The 26,792-nt window shown below is 38.0% G+C and overlaps 1 protein-coding gene across 3 annotated transcripts in view; it reads right to left on the minus strand.

The window, feature by feature from the left end:
* Nucleotides 1-11,042: 11,042 nt before the first annotated feature.
* Nucleotides 11,043-26,792, minus strand: part of PCMT1 (protein-L-isoaspartate (D-aspartate) O-methyltransferase) — a 64,588-nt gene continuing 48,838 nt past the window's right edge. The window contains exons 7-8 of one of the 3 annotated variants that reach the window (XM_030198482.1): nucleotides 18,464-18,633; nucleotides 11,043-12,264 (exon numbers count right to left, since the gene is read on the minus strand). In XM_030198482.1, the coding sequence (XP_030054342.1) occupies nucleotides 12,252-12,264; nucleotides 18,464-18,633 (183 nt within the window). In that variant the 3' untranslated portion in view covers nucleotides 11,043-12,251. Of the gene's footprint in view, nucleotides 12,265-18,413; nucleotides 18,634-26,792 lie in introns of those variants that run through there. The other 2 variants (XM_030198483.1, XM_030198484.1) reach the window with 2 other exon arrangements.

The raw sequence follows: 26,792 nt of genomic DNA on the forward strand, positions 1-26,792 counted from the left end.
AAAGGTCTTTTGTTATTTCCTTCCGCAGTGGAGGTCCACAAGCCATTTATTAGAAACAACAGTCTATCTGGATAATGGCTAACAGTGTATAGCCAGACAAGTTGGATATTTAACTTTTTAGATTGTTAGTTGGTTCTTATGAGAATGTTATGTTGTTGAGGTTTTTTTTTTTTTTTTGGGGGGGGGGGTGAGTGATGGGTTTTAAAGTATGTTGGGGTTTTTTTTTTTTTCCTGTATTGTTGTAAACCACGATGTATTTTACATAATTTTTTTATTTTCAAATTCTGTATTTTTATTTACTAATTTTTAAAAAGTTTTAATTATTCCTTAATATTTTTTATTTTAAAATTCTGTATTTTTATTATTTTATTTTTTATGATTTGTTTAATTTTTTTTACTTTTTTATTTTAAAATTCTGTATTTTTAATTTACTAATTTTTAATTTACTAATTTTAAAAAATTGTATTTAATTCCCTAATTTTTTACTTTAAGAATCTGTATTTATCTCAATTCATTTTTGAAATAATTTAATTTTAATACTAAATTTATTTTAATATTCTGTATTTTTATTATTTAAATATTTTTTGGATTAATGATTACTTAAATTTTTATTTTTAAAATTCAGTATTTCTATTTACAATTTTTTTTAATTTTAATTATTCCCTAATTTCTTTATTTTAAAATTCTGTATTTTTATCATTTAATTCATTTTTTATTTTATTAATTTTTTAAAATTCTATATTTTTAACTAAAAATATTTATAAAAAATTATTTATTCCCTAATTTTTTGTTTTAAAATTCTGTATTTTTCTTCTTTATTTAAATATTTTTTGGATTAATGTTTTAATTGTCATTACTTAATTTTTTAAAATTCTCTATTTTAAATGAGGTATTTAATTTTTTTATATTTTAATTTATAACCTAATTTCTTTAAAATTCTGTATTTTTATCACTTATTTAAATGATTTTTTACAATTTTAATACTAACTTTTTTATTTTAATTTTCTGTATTTTCATTATTTAATTTCTCTTAATTTTTAAAAATGTACTCCCTAATTTTATTTTAAAATTCTGTATTTCTCATTTAATTCATTTTTTATGATTTTTAATTTTTTTTACTTAATTTTTTATTTTAAAATTCTATATTTTTAATTATGTACTAATTTTTTAAATTTTAATTTATTCCCTAATTTTTATTTTAAAATTCTGTATTTTTAACCATTTACTAATTAAAAAAAAATTAACTACTTATTACCTAATTTTTAATTAAAATTTTTTATCATTTATTGAATTCATTTTATTTTATTGTAATTTTTTTTACTAAATGTTTTATTTTAAAATTCTGTATTTTTAATTTACTAATTTTTTGAAAATTGTAATTATTCCCTAATTTCTTTATTTTAAAATTCTGAATTTTTATCATTTACTAATTCCATTTTTTGTGATTTTTGTTTAATTTTTTATTACTCTTTTATTTTAAGAATCCGTATTTATCACTTAATTCATTTTTTAAATGATTTTTAATTTTTAATACTAAATTTATTTTAACATTCTATATTTTTATTTAATTTCTCTTAAATTTTTAAAATTCCCTAATTTATTTTAAAATTCTGTATTTTTCTCATTTTATTAATTTATGAATTTTGTATAATTTTTTTAAATGTTAAAATTCTGTATATTTGTGTTTTTTTACATTTTAATTTATTCCTTAATATCTATTTTAAACAAAAAGTATTTTTTCTTTTCTTTTCAATCCATTTGCGATGGATTGAAAAGAAAAAACATTTTTTGTTTTTTGCATTTCTCCTGATGAAGGTTGCGAAACAGTGGGGTCCCTTGCTGTCAGGAAAGTTTATAAGACATTGCGAGTGTGGAAGATTGTAAATTAATACCCACTTAAAAAATTGATAAGAGAAATCGTAATCAACTTCAAAACCTTCTTGCAAGTATGACTGGAAGGACTGAGTCAGCAACGTGAGACATCATTATTGTCATTTGAGAGTCAAGACAACGCAAGACTCCAGAAAAGTTATAAAACAATTCAAGTTAAATCATTGATTTTTGGAATGTCTAGTTGCTGATATGTGTTGAGCGGCAGACACTGTAATTGTGTTGTGTTTTTTATCGTCAATACCTTTCAGTTTAATTTCTTTCATCTAAGAGGGCTTAGTAGTGGATACTGTAGTTTTTCAGATCCATTAGTATTCACTATAGAGGGGTGTATAGACTTTGATCACTTTTCGATATTGGAAGATACTCCACTTTCCGTTTTTTGCTCACAGAATCTTTTTCTCCCTGAGTATAGATTGTTTGGGAGTTTTTTTTATGTCTGTGATTTTTTTCGGAAGGCGGTAGGAGCCTATGATGTTGGCCATTTCAGTGGAGTCCTAATGTTTAGGTTCCCTGGGCTGTTGAGGCTATTTTATTTATATATAAAAATCTTATGCTTGATCAAAGTCCCACGTCCATCTATAGATTGAATAAAAGAGATATCTAGTGTTTTTGATACATATTTGCACTCTTTGCCGTTTGAAATATTTTTTATATGTAATATAATAAAATTTAATTTTTATATTTAATATAATTATTTAAAATTTAATATCCTATATAATAAAAAGCACCTCCAACGTTCTGAAGCTGACTGCGTGGACATAAGCTTCCGAATGCGTCACCAGCGACAATGCCCAATCACAACATAGCAGCGTTTGGAACGTTGGGAGGCATAGTTTAAGGCTTTTGCCACCCCACCCCCCCCCAAGGTCACCGCCCCTCCACCCCCCCCCCCCCCCGAGGTCGCAGCAGCCACTGCTCCACCATCCACCCCCCCCAGGTCGCCGCCACTCCCCCCCCCCTCCGTCCAACATCAGCTCAGCTGCCATTTCCGGCCACTGCTGCTTCGTCGAGCAGCAGCGGCCGGTACAAAAACAAACAAAAAAATAAACCTGCAGAAATGCTTTCAAAAAGGAAGTGGGGCACCGCAGGCAGCCATCGGCTGTCAGCTCTGCATCCGCTGCGCTCCTCCGGGGTTCTCCTCCAGGGCCGGTGATGTGAGAGCCGTGAGAGGAGGAGCAGATGCAGAGCTGACAGCCGATGGCTGCCTGCAGTACCCCACTTTCTTTTTTAAAGCATTTCTGCAGGTATATAATTTTTTTTTGTACTGGCCGCTGCTGCTCGACAGGAGCAGCAGCAGTGGCCGGAAATGGCAGCTGAGCTGACGTCGGATGGAGGGGGGAGCAGCGGCGACCTCGGGGGGGGGGGGAGGGGAGGAGCGGCGGTGACCTCGGGGGGGGGGGGCGTGGTGGCTAGGGTGACAGGGGTGGGGCCTGAGACAACAGAGGGGGTAGGGTCCTGAGGTCAGAGAGGAGGGGGGGAGAGGAACCAGAGAGGGAGTGGGAGGAGTCCTGCAACCAAACAGAGGGAGGGGGGAAGTATCTCTGGCACACACACTCTCTCTCCCAGTCATTATCTCTCTCACTCTCATACACTGTCTACCACACACTCCATGTCTCACACTGTATCACATTCACTCTCTATCCTGCTTATAATCGAAAAACGCCAATATTGCGACCCAAATCGGGAGAGGGGCGTCTTTCTCCCGTGGGCGCCCAAATCGGTATAATCGAAAGCCGATTTTGGACGTTTCCAACCGCAATCCGTCACAGAAACGGGTAAAGTTGACGGGGGCGTGTCAGAGGCGTGGTGAAGGCGGAACTGGGGCGTGGTTATCAGCCGAGAGATGGGTGTCTTTAGCTGATAATCAAAAAAAAGGCGGTTTTACCGTGATTTTGGGTCACTTTTTGGACCCTTTTTTTTACGAACAAGTCCCAAAAAAGTGCCCCCACTGACCAGATGACCACTGGAGGGAATCGGGGATGACCTCCCCGGACTCCCCCAGTGGTCACTAACCCCCTCCCACCAAAAAACCCCCACTTTAAAAACTTTTTTTCCAGCCTCTATGCCAGCCACAAATGCCATGACAGCAGAATGTGTTCTATCCTCTGACAGCATTTCCCTGGTTCTGATGTGGCTCTCAGGTGAGTACGACACCTTTTCTGTTAAGGGCACTGCAGAGTCACATCAGCAATGAATTGTGGTGGGTGTAGGGTATTGGGCTCCGTGATTCCAGTAGCTTGTGGCAAATGCTCACGATGTTGGTAGTTGGTAGGCTCCACTCCCATGGTGCTTTTCCCCCTGCTTACTGGGTCAGAGTGTGCCCTGTTTTGTTTCCGGTAGTCCATGAGGTAGTGGCCATTTTTGTAAGCCAGTTTTAGATCCCTTTCACGTGTTAGCCACGTTAGAGAACTTAGTTCTTACCTTGAATGTGGCTGAAAGAGGGCATTGTACAGCATTCTGCCAGCTCTGACCTACTGCTAATCTCAGTACCAGCGAGACTCGTTGCCAGTGGGGCACAACCTCTGATCTCTAGTTAACTGTAAGCATGCTTATTCCAATAAAGGACGTTTTCGGAGAGATTAGTCTTCAGGTGTCAACTGGTGTGCCAATGTTATATAGCAGCAACAAGTCCTAGAGGCCTGCGTGTATGCAGGTCCCTGGAGCACTTTTAGTGGGTACCGCAGTGCACTTCAGCCAGGTGGACCGAGGCCAATCCCCCCTACCTGTAACACTTGTGCTGGTAAATGGGAGGCCTCCAAAACCCACTGTACCCACATGTAGGTGCCCCCTTCACCCCTAAGTGCTATGGTAGTGTTGTACATTTGTGGGTAGTGGGTTTTGGGGGAGGAGGGTGGGTGCTCAGCACCCGTGGTAAGGGAGCTATGCATGTGGGAGCATTGTCTGAAGTCCACCGCACTGACCTCTAGGGTGCCCAGTTGGTGTCCTGGCATGTCAGGGGAGCGAGTGTACTACGAATCATGGCCCCTCCCACGAGCAAATGGCTCAGATTAGGACGTTTTTGAGCTGTGCATTTTTTAGCTTCCATTATCGCTAAAAAAAAAAAAACGCCCAGCTGAAAAACATCCATTTTTTCGAAAATACGGTCTGTCCCGCCTCTTCACGTACCCGTTTTCGGACATAGACACCCATGGAGATAGGCGTTCGCGTTCAATTATGCCCCTCCACGTGTCACACAGTCACTCTCAAACACTCTCTCAATCTCATACACTCTCGCTGTCAGAGTCTGTGTATCGCACACATACTCTCTCACACTCTGTCTCACATACACTATCTGTGTGAAACACACTCTCACACTCATTGTGGCTCACATATGCACGCACTTGCACACACTCTTGTTCTCACACACACACTCACTCTCTCTGTCACACACACACATTAACACTCTCTCTCACACACACACACACATTAACACTCTCTCTCTCTCTCTCTCACACACACACACACTCTCTCTCTCTCTCAAACATACACACTCCGAGGAAAACCTTGCTAGCGCCCGTTTCATTTGTGTCAGAAACGGGCCTTTTTTTTTTACTAGTTATTAAATATTATTTAAAAGTCACCAATGTGGAACTGTGTCAAAGGCTTTGCTAAAATGTGCACTCCTTCAATCCAACTGTCTGGCCAACCAAAGATATTAAGCAGATGCATCTGAAATCTACCTCTAGTAAAACCGTGCTTCCTTCAATCCTACAAAGCACTGGACTCCAGAAACTGCATTATCCTGTTTTGTTTTTTAAACCGTGTTTCTATTCATTTACTCACAATAGAGATCAGACTAACGAGCCTGTAGCTCCCAACCTCCTCCTTTTATTTTTGTGGAGGACACCTATTTTGCCAGCCACTCCTGACTAAATCAGCATTGAAAAGTCAGATACAATCACCAGAACTTCCCTAAGTTCCTTCAATACCTTTGGATATATCCCATCTAGGCCCACTGCTTTGGCTACTTTTAGTTTATGTAGCTCCTAACAGTTGTTTTTTTTTTTTAATTGTTCGAGGTCTACCTCACTTTTATCCTATAGCCCTACTCCTGGTCCTTCATTTGTGAACACAAATACATAAGCAATTCTGCTTTACCTTCACCCTCAATCTTACAGTGCCACATTAGCACTTCCTTCTACCACAAATGTATCTAAAATAGTCATCACGGCCGCCCCCCCCCCCCCCCCCCCACTGTATTGGCTATTTCTTCTTGTGGTTGCATCTTTGCTTTCATCCTTTACTAGCTTCCCCTACCTTCCCTTCTGATATTGTTTGCTTTCCCCTTTGTGATTTCTTGTGGCTCATGAAGGCATTCCTTACTCTTTTAGCTACAACTTTTGAGAACCACAGTGGCCTATTTTTCCCTTTATTCTAAGTAAAATGATTTGTTACCCTTAAAATATCTTTCAGGCATGCCCATTATTTTTTTTTTAAAGTATTATTCTTATTTCCCCCAGATGTGCCCATCCAGTTTACAGCTCCTTGAAGTATTCCATTTTCACAGTTATCTTTCCTGAAGGCTAGGATTCTCCCTTTTGCATAAATCCTATGTATGTCTCAATACTGAACCAAACCATCTAGTGATCACTGTATGCCAGAGGACCACCCACTTCAATATCAGAAACATGCTCCACAGTCATAAGTACCAAGTCAAGTATGGCCCCCTCCTGCAAGGTTTCATTACCATTTGGAACAGCTCTCTTGCAGAGAATCCAGGTGTCCCTCTTTCTACATGGCATAGAACAGGATATCCCAAACATTCAGTGAAAATCACCTATTAGTAGTACTTCCCCTTCATTGCTATATTGTGAATGTCTTCTATTAAGTCTGTCCACTTCTGCCTATGAAGGAAGTCTGTACATCAATGTAAATAGGTTTTCTATTCCCTCTTACCAGATTGCCCAACACCACCACCTCCTTCACGCCTAAGTCCTGCAAGTCATTGCTTTAATGCTACCTTTAACTTACAGTACCACTTCTTCCACTTGTCTTCCCAAACTGCCCTTCCTGAACAGACTGGTTTAACTATAGCCCGTCACGGTTCTCCCCGACTGGTCACTAATCCAAGTCAGCCTCTCATCACAGCTTCTAAATCCAGAATCAATTCCCCCTACTATGGGCATTAGTATACACGGTTTTCTAGATGTTGCCCCTTTCTCCCTATTTCTATAGAGGGCAGCAGCAATATTCACAGACCTGTTCCTACGTGCTTATTCCCTCTCTGTACATAAGTATTGCCATACTGGGAAAGACCACAGGTCCATCGAGTACCTGGTCACATAACTTCTGCACTTAAGCTCAACTTTCAGAAGTATCTCTAAATCATTTGGATTGAAGGCGTTTCATGCCTTTTCTCTGCTCTGATACACTTGTTTTAGAGATACTTGTATGCTTGTGTTTTAAGGCCAGAGGCAATATTTTGAGACCAGTTCCTAGGTTCTTACTCCCCCCCCCTCTGTACGTGGTCACGCGACTACCACTTGTAAGTTCAACTTCATAAGTGCCTTTTTAAATCATTTGGATTGGTGGCATCATGTGCCCCAAAATAGGCCATGTTCCTTGGGGGCAAACCTTTATCGTATTCCTTGTAGCCCTATTTTCACAATTGTTCTACTTTCAGGTCAGGTTCAGCCAACTATCCTCTCATTGTTTTCAGTATCTTGCTACTCTGCCTCCATTGCTTGTAGCCTTTCCTTTCCCACTCCCACCTTTTGAGGCTACCATCTCAAGGCCCATTCTTTCCAATGCTTCTCCTGCCCATCTCAACTACATAGACTCTGTAACTCCTCTGAACCTATCCCCTCTTCCATCAACTGCTCTCGTGGTAGGTGTTCTTAACAGTAGACCCAATCAGCCCAGGTTCATGATTTATTCTCAAACTGAAATATCCAGTTATGTTTAAGAGACATGGCCGAGAAATGGAAGACACCTACTTCTACCAGTCTTCCAGTTTTACTATCTTGTCCTTGTGCTCCTCTAAATGAGATGGAGGCTTAGCTTTTCTTTCCAAGTTACCTTCCAGCAACTGAACTTCCCTCCTATACTGGAGTTTCTCAGGGCTCTACTTATCTCCTTTATTGTTCAATATTTTCCTTAATATGTTAGCTACCCTCAGTCCAGGATACCAGTCTCAATGCTTTTTCTACACAGATATTCTTCTGTTCTTCCCTAGCTCTCCATTACAGCCCAATTTATCTCCACTGCAGCATGGTCTGCATCTTAGCTTTCTGATCACTGGTTAATATTGAACTTGGCAAAGTTAGCACCTTGCTGGACCACCAGTTGATTCCCTCAACCCAACACATCACTTATTCTCCCTGATGTTTCTGTTCATATTGTGGACTCTCTTCGATACCTAGGGATTGTTTTGGATTCTGATCTCTTCACCAGCAGATTTCAAAAGTTTTTGAATCTGGATATACTGCACTTTTTCCTTTGTATACCACCAATCGACAAAATGACAGCAAGGCAATTTACAATAAAAGCTTGAGCTAAGCAATAGAAAGAGAAGGACATGGAGGCTATTAATGTATAGCCCCTATATTACAAAGGGAAAGCTTGATTAAAGAGCCAGAATTAAGGAAGCTTTTTTTTTTTTAAAGGTGAGGTATGAAGATTCATATTTGAGATGAAGCAGTTATATGTTCCCGAGTTTGGGTCCAACATAAGCAAATGTCATGGCAATAGTAATGTCAAGCCTGATAGAGGGAGAGGGAAGGTGGAAGACAACTTGTTGGGAGGAATGCAGGTACCGGGGGAGACAGAGGGAATGAGTAGATTAGAAATGTATTCAAGGGCAGAAGGTAGAGGAGCCTTCTGAACCAAATATGAGTAGTTTATAATTTATGCAAAAGGCAACAGGTAGCCAGTGCTCTTTTTTTGAGTTAATAGTTACATGATCAAATTTGTATGCATTTTGTAAACGTTTTGACAGCCGTGGATTAAATGACTTTTAAGCACTTTAATGAAGATAGCAGTAATCCAGAAAACACTACATTACAGTAGTCAAAATGTATGATGGCAAGAGAAGCCAGTAAATAGGACTTAAATGAGCAAATTTATTGCAACGTAAATAAGGAAGATTGAATGACTATTGATGTGGTTAAAATTTAAACTTGGGGTCAAGAATAAGTCACACAACACATAATTTGTGATTATAACTCATAATGTGACCTTGAAGAGTAGGGGGAGGGGAACAACAATAGCAATTAGGAATTGCATAGTTTCAGATTTGGAAACAATAAGAGAAAGTCTGTGATTAAAAAGCCAGGCAGTCGTAAGCTCAAGATGAGGGATCAACTGAATCTGAGGAATAGGGAGTAGAAAATTTGGACATCATCAGCATAGCAGTACAGACCAAGTGAAGTCAGAGGAGAAACAAAAAGACTAAATAAAGGCAGAGGCAGAATAGAAGCTTGAGAAACACTTAAAGCATAAGGATATGTAGCAGGACAGACTACCTGAAAGAAAAAAAAAGTTGAAAAGAAGAATCAGCTTCACCAGCTTCAATCCCTTTGCAGTTTTACTTGTACCTTCTGCATTCCACACTCTACACACCTTTCTGGTATCATGTCTTGACAACTGCAATCCTGTTTACATAATGATTGGCCCAATTCCAACTTGTGTTTACAGACTTCACAAAATATTGTGGCGCCTCTCCTGTGCATAACACTTTGATCATGCCACCGCCTTTATTATTCAAACTACATTGGTTACCCATGAGATCCCAGATGAGGATTATGGGGTGGCCAAGTGCTATTACTTACCTGAGTGTTTTATTCACCCATCCCCAATTATCCTAGTTTAAAGCTAACAACTTCACCCCTTTTTTGGAAAAAAAAAAAAAATGACCACCTTCTCTGCTTAGCAATCAAAGGAAAATTATCCCATGGTTCAGGAAACTGAAATGCTCTCAAATGCACCATCGATGCAGTCATCTCCAGGATGCGAGCCTCTGCTTTGACCCTTACCCTTGACAAAGATGAGCAATAAGACCACCACCTAGCAGTATTAATTATGCCATCAGTAGGCTTGATCAGTCTCTGCAATTCTGTTATCGTGGATCTTGGCACCAAAAGGCAGCACACCTCCCAGGATATGTCTGATCAAATGGAAATCTCTATAACCCTCAGGAGAGGGTCAACTACCACTAGGAAGTGAAAGCTAGTGATCATTTATCTCCACTTCAAACTGGTTCTTCGGTCTGAGGGAAAGTGGAGTTGGGTTGTGTCCAGTTGCCCTCTCAGCATAGTTACAGCTTTCCCTCAACTGGAGATCCTTCATATCTAGAACATTTGATCAGTGTATCTCATGGATCCTTCTCAGTCCCTCCACTTATTGAGGGATTCAACCAGTCCCTTGCCTTGGATTACATGGTCCATGTGGACAGAGGCAGAAGCTGTAATGGGAGTAACAGTTTCAGCGACCTGTTTCCTAACCATACTTCAGCTCAGGGGTCTTGGTATCTGTTCAAAGACAAAACAAAAACTACCAACTCCCTACCTTTTACTCAGCTGTCCTGTAAGTCAAAAGCAGCACCTAGCCTTTTATGTGACATCTGTTCTGATTCCCTATGTATAGTCCTGCTTGCTTGCCTACTTGCTATTGGGGAATGCAGCAGTTTTATCTTAATGCAAAATCTAGTGTAACCCCTTTGTAGGCTTATCTTGAAATTTTAAGACATTACTAATCAAAGCTCCCTGAAATATAATTCTTTCAGGAGTATAATGCACTATCAGTTCTGATCCAAGTGGAGATATGACTATCTACTTTTACACTTTTATTCTACTCCGCCAAGAAAACGGTCATGCTTTAACTGTGTGGATAATAAATTTTAGCATGTTAGATTATAAAGATCAAAATATAGAGTTTAAGATGATTGAACAATAAATGTATATGAAATTCTCAAATGATTGCCAGAATTGAACACTTGCCACTCCCAAGTCAAAACTTGCACTAATTCAACTTTTGCTCTCAAACCACTAGAAATTGTCCATCTGCACCAAGTGGCAATATCACTATCTGTAGTCTATTCATCATGTCTTCAGAAAAAATGTTTACGAAGAAAAGTACACTTAGCTTGCTTGTTAAGCAGTGTGTTCCTATTTATATGAATTGACATTGTGCACAGGAAACACTCCCAAATCTCAATTTTGCTTTTAACTTTATTTGGCAAAGCAGCACTGTCAACTGTTCAGTAACTAGGACATAGCTCACATAGCAGATGTATTAAATGTGCACATAGCAAGCTAGCACTGAACTACATAATTTTTGACCTGGAAGGAAAAATGAAAATCCATGTCAGGTATGTCCAATCTGAACAGCAAATTTACAAGAGCTTTCTGCTCAGATGCACTGAAGTTTACTATGTACAAATGCTGGGTGATAAGATAAAGCAGTTGATTGTATCCACTATATGCTAGCCCTATGACACCACATCAATCTTTCTTTAAAAAAACAAAACAAAAAGTACCCTCTAAACTGTACATTTCAAACAGCACATACAGTAAAAGCAGTAGGAGTTAAACACACTATTGCTAATTCACATTAGTATTTTTTAAAGCTGCTCTTTGGTAATAACCCCTAAGTACATGGCAGCATCTAAGACGAGCATCAAAACTCACCTTGTACGTGCCTAAATCTGAATGGTCCACAGTAACAATCTTGCCACAAATGGTCACCACACAAAGTGAACCGCTTACCTACCATTCCCCGTAATTTGAGACCATGTTCCAAACATACCTGGCTTTAGACATTTAGAGGCATATGTGAGCTGCTTAATGTTTAAATACATCAATAATTTAATAAAATTGTTTTAAATTGTGTTCTACTTGCTGCATGTGCTTTTAACATACTGAGCAGTACATAAAGGGTACAGCTTTCTTTATGAAAAAGGAATCTCATCTCTATTTTTTTGTAGTCCCTACCAGATGTTCTGAGTATCTGACAAAGTGAATGCCTTGTAGTATCATAAGGTGCTCGCAAGTTCAGGTGAAGATTCCAAACACTGAAACTTACACAAAATGTTTACTCCCAAAAGACATAAAATAAATAGAAATGGTCCTTTGCAAAATTCTTTGAAAGCTAGAAGTGAGATGAAAGCATGTATAAGAACATACTCAAATTTCAACACTTCATCTCTACCAGATTAGCATCTTCAGCCTCGCAAAAAAAAAAAAAAGGGGGGGGGGAACCCTGCCAAAAGAAAAAAAAAAACATGCTTTTCCCATGCCGATTATAACAGCTTAATAAAGTCCAAAACAAGCGATGATGTTGGGTTTCTGAAAGCTTTCAGACATGGAGATGAGCACTCCACTGTAATACTAGGTTTGGATTAAATGGATGTATAGTAGCTTTTACAATTCATCCCTGCAAAAAGAAAAAAAGAAAAAAATAAGAGATGGTTAGGAAAACTTGCACTTGCAATATGAAACTGGCAATAGTAAAACCACAACAAAAATATATGGATCCTACCTTCAAAGTTTTAAAACCACACCACAAAAGCCCGAAGTGTAATAGTGGCAACATTTTCAAGACTATCAGATTTGGAGATCTATAGCTTGGATGTAATTTTATAAACCTTTTCTATTTGAGAAGGCTAATATATGTGCACAAAAGGCCTCTTATAAAAATCAGATCACACATAAGTGTGCACAGTACAAACCAGCATGTACTTGCACACTAAGTGTGCTCGAGAGGAGTTTGGGCAAAATAGTGATTTACACATAAACTTTATAAAACGCGTGTGTACAGTATGTAATGTGCATGCCTTCTATCTAGGCATGATTTCTGCAGGATTTTAGCTAGTATTTTATCAAGACACACAAGTGCCTATATGCCTTTGTAAAATAGACACCTTGTTAAAATTACCTTCCTTCTAATTCAGTATAAAGAGGCTGCAGCAAGGCATACTTTGTAGCAAGCTGCAACTTGGGCCTGATCATTCCTCCTCTTGGAGGATGCAGCTCTGTGTTTGTAAACATGTGGAATTAGGTTCCATGATACTTTCCTCAGACCAAACAATTGTTTTACAGTACTGCTTCCAGGTCTGATACACCACTGCCCAGGGAAAGAGAAAAATAAGTAAATAAATGACACTGCTATTCCATAAGCTTTGGTCAAATAATCCAAGGATCTATTTGATTTTTGTTGCAGCTTAAAATTGCTGGATATCCACATTAAATGAAATGTCATGCAACATCAATAAACTTCCCCGATACAAACCTAACAAAAACAAACATCTTTCATGTTTCTCCTTGGTTGATAAGGGATCATTTTTTGCAGCTATCAAAAGGAGGACGTGGCCTGCTTGTTTTAACCATGAAAAAAATACAAATGTTTTCAATAAAACACAAAGATGAATTCCCCCAAGCTCTGCAACAATTCTATAAGCCATTTGGGAATGTCAGTTAAGGCAGAATATGACAGAGGAGTCTCTGGGTGAGTTGCCATCATGTACAGTCCACATCACACTTTTATTTACTCATTCAAACTTGTGTGCAATTTCAGTTTTTGTGTTTTCATCGCCTAAACCACACACTGTCAGAGGACATGTACCATTTTAAACAAGGGGCACTAGAGTAACTAAATACTTCAGCATTTTGCTTTAACTATGGTTATGATTGTTCAGAAGTATTAGAACTATTTGTAGGACCTTAAGAGTTCAAAAAGGTACACAATGCAACTAACATATGGGCAATGCACTGGGAAGCGTCTTCCTTCAAGGCCTAGAAGCACTGGGACACTTGCAATACATGTATTATGAAACAGTGCCAAATAGGCAATTTGGTCAAAGAGAAAAAACACTGCCCACTGATTTCAAAGTGCAGAGTACAGTGGGAAATATTTTCTCCACTGTTCTCTAGGGAAGCAGGGAGCTGCACCTGTTACACTTATAGCTTCAGTAAGGGCTGGTTTCAATAGAGCTAGATTACGATAAGCATGTAATCACAGATACTTGGGATACTCTTCCCTCCCCATTTTAACCTTCATCTATGTCACATCTCTGGCTGAGAGGCATAAATATGGCTCCCTCAAGAACTGGTAGACAAATGGATAGGACTACCTCCCCCTACGGGCTCAGACCACCTCTGCAGTACCCTGTGTTATAGCCAAAGCAGAAGTTAGGCTTAGGAATCAAATGTGGGTCTCACATGGCAGACCATAATATTATTGCTGAGCTCTCAAACAGGTTACCCTAGTATCAAGTATAAATTATCTTGCTAATGGGTCTGCAAGGAGAAAAATGTCAGAATGTACACACACGTTCAAAATAGACAAGCATATACTGTCTACAGGTGCAAAGAAATCCACATGCAGTAGAGATGTATCCGCAGTGATAAGAATTGAAAATGGAAGCATACAAAACACCCTTAACCAATGAGCAATAATTCAGAAAGAACAGTGTTGTCGATTTGGCATGCTTTAAGACAACCATTAACAGCATTTCAAGAATCAACTTGTAACAACTTCCCTTTAATCCAATCAATTATACTTTTCAAAATGTTTTAAATATGTCTTTTTTTAAGGAAATACGTTAAAGACTCTATGCCCCTGTAATATTAACATACTAGTTCAGACCACTAAAGTCACTGGGTTCATTAGTAGAAATGCATTAGATGAAATCCTGCACGGTCAGATATGGATGCGGTCCAGTAATAAAGTTTACCGTCTGCATTAAGCTATCTTGAGAATTTGGTACACATACATCCTAAATAAGTAGACTAGGAGGCATATTTTCAAAGCACTTAGCCTTCCAAAGTTCCACAGAAACCTATGGAACTTTGGAAGGCTAAGTGGTTTGAAAATATGCCTCTAGGTTTCTCTCTTTTTTTTTTTTTTTTAATGTGGGAATCATATGCTAAAAAAAGGGGAACAGCATACACTTCCAGCCACTAATAAATTGAAAAATGTACTTATCATTGGATTCCTCCTTTTTGAAATAGGAAACTCAGTGGATATTTTTACATAAACAAGACTGTTCTAGGTATCAGAATGCCAGTATATTAGTGTTGCGTAAAAAAGACAGAGCTTTAATTTAGAAGACTTCATGTTACACAAAGTTATTAAACAAATTGCTTCATCAATATTTTAATAGCTCTAAATTATCTTAATGTGGCTAAATATGTAATACTGCTCCCTTTATCATAACTTCATTATTGAAACTTTTCTATAAAACTAGCCAAACTAATCTTACCTATAAAGTTCAGTAGGATTTCAATGATTTTTCCATTCAGTAACTTTCTTACATTTTAATCTTGAACTTGAAAATTTAGATTGTTAAAGTATGCTCAAACTTATTAAATGTGCATTCAACCTTCCCTCACTCCTGTGAAATTCAGATTAAGTGCACCACATAGATAAAATAGTATTTATTTAATTTGCTGTTACGTTGGATGGAACCCATTCAAGTATTTTGGTATCCAGATCTGAAAAGTTAATTATGGATTTTTTCCATCCAACTCAGAAAAGAAAATGGCTTGAGTGAGTATATGAAAATCAAACTTTAAAAGGGTAAAAATTTAAATGTTACAATTACATTTAAACAACTACAAATGAGCACTTATTTTATAATGAACCGAGTGGTTTCCATAAGCTATCAAACAAGTTGATTCTGGATGATGCCTGTAAAAAAGAAAATAAGTGACAATAAAAAGGTGACAGCTGTGTAGATGCCTAGGCACTTTAATTTCACCAAAAAAGGCAGAAATGTTTGCCTTTAGCTTATTTCAAGGAATGGAAAGAGCAGTTAACCTCTAAGGCTGGAAACTATGCAGCAATGCTTTGTCAAATCTACCTTCTGCTGCTTCTATGGAATAAATAAATGTAGCTAAATTAAAAAGCTATTGCATTACGAAGACTAGTGCACAGAAGACAACTAAGTTTGGGATTAGGACTAAAATGTTAGCGTACGTTGTGCGATATGAAAACTGTTTCCATGATAAAACCAATAAGTTTAGCACAGAAAGAGCCCAGAACTCATCTTACTTAGACCTAACTATATCTAACTGCTAAAAAAGTTCATTTCTGCAGTTACTGTGGGGAAACTCACCCCATAGCTATCTTTCTATATTTAGCTTGAAACTTGTACTTATTTTATTATAATCTTCTGTTTCCACAACTGCTAGATTATCTAAAAGATGCAAAAGTACCTCGGTTAAAAGAGATATTTCTTGATTTTTCTGACTCCCTTTATAAAACCACCCAAGTAATCTAAGAATGATCATGGATGGCTTCAAGAGTTCATTCTTTTTTCCATCACTTTTAAGTGAAGGCTACATATCGTAGGAAAAAGAGGATGGAGCTTATCTACCCAATACTTCTGGAGTGGCTCTTGGAGCAACCAAAGAAAGCATTACAAGTGTAACCTGAACAACACTTCCAATTTATACCACTCAACCCAAAAATCAGAAATCATAGCTAAAATGTCAATTTAGCTTTCTAATCACCTATAGAGATTACTAAATCTGTTCTTAGAACCTGCAATCATTTATGTGGTTCAAATACACAAATATAGCAAAATAAAAGATCTCCAGTGAATGCACATTTATTCTTCAACTTGAACTCGCTGCCACTTGACCTACTGAAAAAGGGGCTTTAAACTCTCAGAAAAAGTTTTCAAATTTTTCTCTTGCAACACTTTTCATCTAGATTAACCAGGTTCATTCTGACTATTTCATCATGTTGGTGGCTTGTTTTCTTTTTATTAGGAGCCATTTGCCTTTTACATTATGTGCCGCTTTTTTAGTTAACTGTTGTTAGGTTAATAGTGTTTTACGTCTTAGCGGTTTATATTATGGGTGTGAGACAACTTATGGAATCACTACAAGGCTAAGAAATTTCATTAAAATTTGCTTTAATTTCCACTGTATTTCTCAGTTTAATAAATTTTAAAACATGTGTTCCTTTGTGGTGATCCACCTTTGTCATCATGTATAAACGAACGTTGGTTGGCCATGAATTCAAATTTTTTGCTACAATTTTTACTGTGTGACAAGTTCTGAAAATCAATATGGGCTCTTGTTATTGCTAGAGAGCAAATGGCAAGTATAAACAAAGTAATTATGGAAGATGACTGAGGAAGGCAATGGCAAATCACCCTAACAGTATTACAAGGAAACTCAGTTGTGGCACCCATAAGTCATTCGTGACTTGGTACAGGGGACTATCTTTACCTTAAATTACAAAGCTTTTCATAATAAGGAAGTGGGCTGGATCACATAACTATGCTCATCTACCCAGGACAGTAGAGAGCAAGATATTACAACCAAAAATGTACTGAGATGTGGTACAAGCAGGTAAAAACTTGTTTTTATCTTGCAGCTGGGGATAGGTCTTTAACAGAATTAGAATAAATGGATAAGTCAACTGTTTTCTATTTGCTGTCTATTACATATGTTAAATAAAAATAGTTTCTCAACTCTGGTTCTTCAGGGCCATAAGAAGATTTGTTTTTCAGTATATGCAAAACAGATCAAATATACTTAAGTACTGTGTATGATAAATATTCATTGTGTATCCTGATCATGAGAGCAAAGTTGAGAAGCTGTGCACAGATATCTAGTTCTAGTATCACTGGTAGCAATTTCAGTGCTCAGCTAGTTTCTTTTTATTCAGTGTTCCCCAATCTACATTTTTAGTTCTCCAAGCTATAAAATCTCTCCCGTACATTACAAATAACCTTAAAACCAGATCCGCTAGTAGATGTACCTTCAGGAAGAAGTTGGCACTGTTTTAATTGACCTCTTAATTTGGGCTCCAGTCCTGCTTGAGTTCTCATTACCTCTCTACCCTCATTTCCCCTTACGTTCCTACCCGTAACTTCCGCTCACAGGACAAATCCCTCCTCTTAGTACCCTTCTCCACCACCGCCAACTCCAGGCTCCGCTCATTCTGCCTCGCCATACCCTATGCTTGGAATAAACTTCCTGAGCCCTTACGCCAAGCCCCCTCCCTACCCATCTTCAAATCTTTGCTCAAAGCCCACCACTTCAATGTTGCTTTCGGCACCTAACCTTTATACCTTTCAGGAAATCTAGACTGCCCCAAATTTGACTGCCTCTATTTGACTGACTGTACATTTGTCCTTTAGACTGTAAGCTCCTTGAGCAGGGACTGTCCTTCTATGTTAAATTGTACAGCGCTGCATAACCCTAGTAGCGCTTTAGAAATGTCAAGTAGTAGTAGTAGTTCTGGGTACAGTGCAGACAGGTGAATCAATGTGCTTACTGATGCAAATCTGAATTTAATTTCTATAAATTCTGTAAGTGTCTTAATTTATTCTGTTACAATGATCAGATCATATTAGTGTCAAATGCAAAATCAGTCTAAAAAAAGTCACAATGAATCATGCAATAAAATGATTTTTTTCTTTTTATTTAACTCACTTAGCCTAGCCTCTCCATGCTGCTGAAGCATAATTCAAAGCACTAATTTTTATGGTATGGAGTAACAGAATGCAGCGATAGCAGCGGAGGCAGTTCTTACAGGCTATCTGCTATAACTCCACACCCTTTCACCTGTTGTGTTTTTGGGAGGAGAAAGAGTGGAACAGAAAAATCACTTCCACCTGGACCATTGCTTTTCTTTATCTGTTAAAGGCACATATATCACTCCCATCAGAGGTTTCATTTTCACACCACCATCTTCTAGTTTATCATACTGTTCCAACATCTGATTTCCACCTGCAGGACCAACTGGTAATATTAATCTTCCGCCAGGTTTTAACTGGTCTATAAGCTAGAAAAATACAAAACAAAAGTTATTGGTCAATGTATGCAACTTGTATTCACTATAAATATTAACTAATATCCTGTATCTATTGAAACAGATTTGAGGTGGGTAACATCAAGATAACATTAAAAAAAAAAATTCTTTATTTACCTACATAAGCACAAATTAATAGACTTTAAATTATTACTACAGTCTTATAACCTGCAAAATACCAAACGTTCACTGCAGGTACACAAAAGCTGAACATCAGGAATTACAATATTTTAAACCAAATTATACAAATAATTTTCAAAATACACACCATTACCACAAATTAGTAAAATTTCTTAAAATGAAATGTCTTAAGAGGTTTCCTAAACTGAAGATAAACACAAAAGAAAAGAAGGAAGAAAATTTCAAAGCTAGGAAAAAGTAGATTGAAAAATCCTCTTTGCCTTTATATGGTGAAATGAGGGAAATTTTAGTAAAAATTGATTTCTCATAGATTTAGAAATATCATTTGGAAGAAACAAGATGAACACCTAAATAAGCAGGAGTCGATCCATACAATGATAGGTCAAAGCTGATACCTTAAATTGAAATCTTGCCTCCAATGGTAACCAATGCAAATGGAACAAAGGAGTAATATGATATTTGTGTGCTACAAAAATAACTCTTGCTGCTGCATTCTGTACTTGTAATTTAGACTTCAGCAACTAATACAGGAGTTACTGTAGTCCAATTCTGAAAGTATCAAAACCTGAATCAACAAAAGAGACAAATCAAAAATTTTCAGAACAATTCTTAATTTCTTGAATAACATTAAAGAATCTCTTACCACTCAAGATAATTGACTATCCACCTCAATTCCCAGAATTCTGGAAGAGACGTCCAGTTTTACCTGATTATCAACCTGTATCATCATATTACTCAAAAGTAATGGTGGACCTAACCATAAAAAAACCTTTGTTTTCTCTTCATTAAGCTTCAATTTATATGTAGAAACCCATGAATCAACTAAATCTAAACAACCACGAAGAGTAGATTCATGTCCAATGTTGCCAACAGTGAAAGGCCATACCATAGTAATGTCATCTGCATATATAAAGGACTGGATCTTTGAGTTCTCTAGTCTTTTTGCTAATGGTTGGATTAAGATATTAAACAGTGTAGGGGATCATAGAGAGTTCAGAGGGACCCCACAAGTAGCTCTCCAGGGCCCCAATATTTCCCCTTGCATTTTCACTATATATGATCTATCTAGAAAACCTCTGATCCAATACAAAACAAGACCTGAGATACCAAAAAAGTTTGATCCGCCACATCAAACGCACCACTTAAAATCAAACTGCACTATAAAGGGAAGTCTGTCCTAAATGTAACAGCTTCTGAGCTGTAATAAGTAGTGAAATAAGGACCACTTCCATGCTAAAACCCTTCCGAAAGCCATACTGTGACTGGTGCAATACTTGAAATTTCTCCAAATTAGCCAATTGTTCTGTGATCCAACCCTCCATCAGTTTAACAGAGGAATTGACGCCACCGGTCTATAATTAGACAGCTCCTGCACATCTACCTTCGGGTTTTTCAAAACAGGAGTAAGCACCATCTCAGACTTTGATACCGGGAAACAACCAGCCTGAAGTTGTAAATTAAGCCAATCTGTTAGTAAATTCACAAACAGTAAACTAGGTGATCTTAACAAATAAGCAGGGCATATATCCAATGAACAATGAGAACTAGCATATTTCTAGGAGTTTTAAGGTTTCATTTGGTGTAATTATCTTAAAAAACATCCCAAACCCTATTTGCTGGAATTTCAGAGGGATCAATAAGAAGATATTGATAAATATCCCCCTTATCATTCAATGAATCCCTAATTTTACCTACCTTGGCCTTAAAATAAAATGCCCCTTCTGCATCCACGTTGGCACCACAACTCGCCATACTGTCCGTAATGGATGTAAATGAATGTACAAGGTTGAAAAGTTTGAAGAATCTAATTGATCTAGTTGAATTTGTTTTGAGAAATAATCTCTTTTAGTTGCGATCAGAGACTGTTTATATTCCAATACTAACAAAACAGCAGCATTAGCCTATAACGTTCAAAATTGCTGAAGAAATATCTTTTGTAGAAGAAAAGCCCTCAGAAACTAAAGGACTATCGCCTTTAGTATGATCTGGTTTAATATTTCAAACCAATACTCCGTTTCTATCATTGGGCAAAAAACTCCACTCTTTTTATATATTTTTTTCTTTTTCTGTGCATTTATATAGACATTATTAACTGTTCCAAAAGGTGAGAAAAGGCAGCACTTAACTTTCACTGAGTTCTACGGGGCCACCGTTTCACCCTTGTTGAGGCTTCATCAGGAACTAGTGCTTATGGTACAGAACATCAAGCAACATAGGCTTTCTCAACTCTTTCACTTAAAGATGGTCAGCGCCATCTTTAAGTGAAAGAGTTGAGAAAGCCTATGTCACTTGGAGGTGTATTTTCAAAGCACTTAGACTTACAAAGTTCCATAGTAACCTGTGGAAGTTTGTAAGTCTAAGTGCTTTGAAAATTAGCCCCTTGGTGTTCTGTACCGTAAGCATTAGTTCCTGATGAAGCCTCAACAGGGGTGAAACGGTGGCCCCGTAGGACTTAGTGAAAGTTAAGTGCTGCCTTTTCTCACCTTTTGGAACAGTTAATAATGTCTATATAAATGCACAGAAAAAGAAAAAAATATATAAAAAGAGTGGAGTTTTTTGCCCAATGATAGAAACGGAGTATTGGTTTGAAATATTAAACCAGATCATACTAAAGGCGTTAGTCCTTTAGTTTCTGAGGGCTTTTCTCCTATAAAAGATATTTCTTCAGCAATTTTGAACATTATAGGCTAATGCTGCTGTTTTGTTAGTATTAGATTACCTTGATTTTGCATTAGCATTCACTGTATTTTTTCATATTGTCGTGAACTGTTTATATTCCCCAATCACTAAACTAAGTTTAATTTCAGCACAAAATGTGTGCAGACCTTAAAGTTAAAAACCACCTTTGCACAGGGGTTGGTCCTGACTGGCTCAACCTACCTTAGCAAATCAATTGACTTTTCTTCAACAGTACAAAGAGCAACTGAATAAGCTTCAATAAATGTAAAGCACTCTCAGAAGTGGTTACGGACAGAATTTCATATTATACACTGACCCTACCCTTTTATTTGCACACAGACACACTCCACTCCACTGACAAAGGGCATTGTTACAAAATAACACAAACAATGCTTTCCTATGTGTATCACTTTCCATTTGTCCACATTAAGATTCATCTGCTATTTGGACATCCAGTTTTCTAATCTCTGAGTCAACCTGCAATTTCTCACAATCCATAGATGAGTTAACTCTGAATAACTGATCATTTCACTTACTATTCCTATTTCCAAATCATTTACAAATGTGTTAAAAAAAAAAGCACTAGTCACAACACGGATCCCTGTGGTACTTCATTATTTCCCTCCCTCCAGCGAATGAACTGGTCATTTAAATCTGCTCCATTTTCTATCTTTTAACCATTTCTCAATCCACAATACGACATTGCCTCCTATCCCATAGCTTCTTACATTTCCTCAAGAGTCATGAGGGATTTGTCAAAGGCTTTCTGAAAAAGCGAACTTACTCACCTGTAGCAGGTATTCTCCAAGGACAGCAGGGCTTATATTCTCACAAGTGAGTAATGCGGCACCATGTTGCCCAGGCTTTATGAAAAGCCAAAAGAGCTTTGGCGGAGCACGAGATATGCTCCACTGCGCATGCACGGGTGCCGTGCCTTCCTGCCTGCCGCTCGAGTGCAGTTACCGCAGTTCTTGTTTTACCACGATGAGAAGACTGCATTTGTGACTTCTCTTCATGATTGGTCTGAAGAGTTTCTTTTTTGGTGCTTTTTGGCGTGTTTTCAGCAGCTTTTCCACTGTGCTTTTTCAGGCATTCCCCCCTCTTCTTCCTGTATCTTTTTAGTTTGATTTGTCCAATTTTTAAGTTTCCTTTATTTTCCGTCCACTAGACCGCATTTAGGCCTGGTCTCCGGTTGGGTCTTTCCCATCTTTTTTTCCAGGTGCCTTGCCCCTCTTTTTCAGGTACCATAGCGTCTTTTGATTTAGCATTGGAAGTTTTTCCATCCATGTCCTCTAAAGCTCCCAGTGACTTTAAGCACTGTACCCAGTTCAATCAGACGATCTCTGGCACAGACACCCACTCTTGGTGTCTTCAGTGTCTAGGGCTCAACCATAGCCCTGCTAATTGCGTCCTTTGTCTTTGTATCAAGAAAAGGACTCAACTGTGAAGATTCATCTACCTTGCCTGTCGTCCTTGGAGACGTCTATTATATCTACCTCTTCATTTACTACTATTTGCTCAAACTCTTATTTTATAGGCTTCCACCATTTGTGCAAAGACATTTCAAAGTACATTTGTGTTTATTTGCAGCCTTCTTTGCAGTTAATAGGCATAATTAGGAATTTTTAATCTGTCTGCTCTTCCCTTAAAAGCACCTGATTTATTTTCTCCATAATGGAAAGAATCTTTAGCACAAGAAAATCAGCGGTAAAACCATGCTAAAGACTGGTATTCATTATTTTGTAAACTGCTCACCAAGTAAAAATCCATGCTAAAATTTAGTGAGTGCCGTTTATTTTTCTAGTAGCACCGAATCTTTACTTCAGTCCAGCACAGGAGCAAAATGGTTATTTGAGATGAAGTACTGTACTTCACCTCAGATGAGCAATACGCTGCCGGATTCCCCCCCCCCCCCCCCCCCCCCAAAACACACAAATATACCTTGATGGCTCAAATGAACCTTTTCAACTGACTCAAACCACTCTCATGGCTCAAAGTGGACCTCCCAACTGCGCACCCCTCCCCCCAAGACCTCCTGACCCATCTCTGAAATCAGAAGGTAGTAGTAGTGTCCACTCACTGTTGTCTCCAGTGCTATCTTAGACCATGCCTAAACTTAGCATTCCCTTATTTGGAAGGCTAACCCCTAGTTTTATATCTTGACACTGCCAGCTAGAAGAATGCTTCCTCAGACCACGTATGCAGTTTTGGTTGGTGGGAATTGGGCATTAGGGAGTCCAGCTGACTTGCATCTTACTTCTCAGCGTGTGAACAAATCCTTACTAATGCACTAACAGGGAGATCATTTTACTCCTGATGCAACATAAAACTGCAAATTTACTATAGCAGTGTGCACTTTATCAGCACACACTTACTGCCATGGTAATTAGTTAATTTGCATACCATTTGTTTACTTCATTGGGAATGTTTTTTTTTGTTTTTAAAAGAAAGCTGTATGGAATGGTGCATTAAGTGCTACTGTGCAATTCAGAGAATCAAATACTTAAGGCACACATTTACATTTTCCCTTCCAACAGTAAATACTTGGTGCTCCCGAATGAGTGTCATAAAGAAATAAAACCAATGAAAAAAATATTATGGCAATATTAAACCCCGTTAACTGCGTGGAGGAGTAGCCTAGTGGTTAGTGCAGTAGACCTTGATCCTTGGGAACTGAGTTCAATTCCCACTGCAGCTCCTTGTGACTCTGGGCAAGACACTTAACTCTCCATTGCCCCTGGTACAAAATAAGTACCTGAATATATGTAAACCGCTTTGAATGTAGTTGCAAAAAACCTCAGAAAGGCGGTATATCAAGTCCCATTTCCCTTTCCCTTCCCTTTTATCACATTTTCTGGTAACAAATTCCAGAGTTTAATTACACACTGAGTAAAAACATTTTCTCTGGTTTGTTTTAAACTTACTACTTAGTAGCTTCATTGCTTGCCCTCTAGGCCTAGTATTTTTGAAAAGAGTAAACAAGCAATTCACGTCTACTATTCCTCTCTGCTCAGTATTTTAAACAGTGCTATCATATCTCCCCTCAGCTGTCTTTTTTCCAAGCTGGAGCCCTAGCCGCTTTAGCTTTTCCTCATAGGGAAGTCATTCCATCCCCTTTATCATTTTTGTTGCCGTTCTTTGTACCTTTCCTAATTCTGCTATATCATTTTTGAGATGCGGTGATTGCTTTCTTAGGCGCTGCTGTACACTGAGCAGAGGGTTTCAACGTACAATGACACCTAGCTTTTGCTAGGCGGTGACTACAAATGTGGAACCTTGCATCACGTAGCTATAGTTTGGGTTCCTCTTTCCCACATGCATCAGTTTGCACTTGCTCACATTAAACATCATCTGCCATTTGGATGCCCAGTTTCATAAGGTCCTCTTTAAATTTTTCACAATCCTCTTGCGATTTAACAACTTTCATTAACTTTGTCTCTACATGTCCAGTGTACAGCGCTGCATATGTCTAGTAGTGCTATAGACATAAGTAGTAGTAGTAGTTAAAAAGCAGTGGTCCCAGCACAGACTCCTGGGGAACTCCACTATCTGCCCTTCTCCGTTTCGAATGCAGATCATTTAACCCTACTCTCTTAACCAGTTTTTAATCCATAATAGGACATTACCTCCTATCCTATGACTTTCATGAGGTACTCTGTCAAATGCCTTTTGAAAATCTAGATACACAATATTGATCGCTCATCTTTATCCACGTTTATTCACCCCTCAATGCAGTAGATTTGTGAGGCAAGATTTCCCTTGGCTAAATCAATGTTGGCTTTGTCTCATTAATCTAAACTTATCTATATGTTCTGTAAATTTGTTCTTTTCAGTTTATCACTTTTCCCAGCACCAACATCAGGCTCTCTGGCCTGTAATTTCCCGAATTACCTCTGGAACTCTATAAAAATTAGTATTACATTGGCCACTCTCCAATCTTCACGTAGCAATGGGCCTGACTGACTCTTCCAGAACTTTGGTTTTAAAACAGGTGCTACGTTTCTATCTACAAATATTGATAGCTAAAACTTTTCGTAGCGTATCCAAATGATTTCCAAACTTTACCCAATTTTTCTTTATGCTCTTAAAGGCTAATCCATTTGTAAGTTTGTGTCTAAGACCTTCTCAGTTCTGCTCAATTGCTATCCAGATTAGCATTTTGTAAAGTTATCCCTTTTTTGGACTTAGTCATTCTCTACTATTAATGTTCAGTTCAACTGGAACCAGGTGCCATAAGCCTTCATTCATGCTACTTGGGATGTTCCCCTATTCTATATAGCGATGTGAATAACCATTTACTTCCCCCCTCCTGATTTCCCTTATTATTGCATATGTCACATTGAATGGAATATTAGACAAATGGAACCTGAGTAAATATATTACAGTTTTAAATTATAACTAAGGAACAAACATCCCTTTCACCCATTTTAAAAAGTAACTGCCTCTTTAGTTACTCAACCAACCTACTGACCAAATTTAATTGATTAGATTCAGCTTATAAAACACAGCCAGGCTTGATTGCAGCCAGCCCTGTTTAATCTAAGCCTCACTAGGAGAGAGTTAAGTAGTCACTACAAAGTTTCTAGAAGACTATTACACCACAATCAAAGGAAATTCAAAAAGAGAAAAAAAAAGTGGAAATGTATCAGTCTGGAAAGGGTTACAAAGCCTATTTCTAAAGCTCTGAACCACAGTAAGCATTTATCATCGTCACAAAACGCCTAGCAATTCGCCTGGCGTTACCCTGCGGCCACTTAAGAGGGTCTATCCCCAGCACAGCTCAGGTCCGCCTGCACAATAACAGGTAACTGAAATATGAATCAATTATAACACTAACTAAACATTTGTTTATTTCCTAAAAAGTACCTGGGAAGATCAGGACATATAGTTATTCATAAGTTATCGCATGTAACTGTTTACAGGGCCTTAGCAAAGAGATCTGTCTCTCTCATCTTCCTGGCTAAGACTGGAGCAAAAGCCAGTACTCTCCAAATGAAAATGAGCTCCTGGACCAATCAGAGCCCAGAACAAGAAAATTTCTAACATATACTGCTTCTTGCTTCCTGTTTGTGTTAAAGAACTGCAGGCTTCTCTACCCTCAGCTAAGGTCAGTGTTCATGACTCCACAATAAAAAAAACTGAGCAAAAATGGGATTCATGGGAGAGTGGCAAGGCGGAAATTGCTGCTATCCAAAAGTAACACCAAGCTCGTTTCACATTTGTATACACTGCCTTAGGACCTGGAAAACTTGCACAACTGAAGGAACCATGATTTATGTATTGCACCGGAAAATTCTTAAAGGAGAATATCT

Source organism: Microcaecilia unicolor, chromosome 3, assembly GCF_901765095.1.
Source record: "Microcaecilia unicolor chromosome 3, aMicUni1.1, whole genome shotgun sequence".
Taxonomy (NCBI): domain Eukaryota; kingdom Metazoa; phylum Chordata; class Amphibia; order Gymnophiona; family Siphonopidae; genus Microcaecilia; species Microcaecilia unicolor.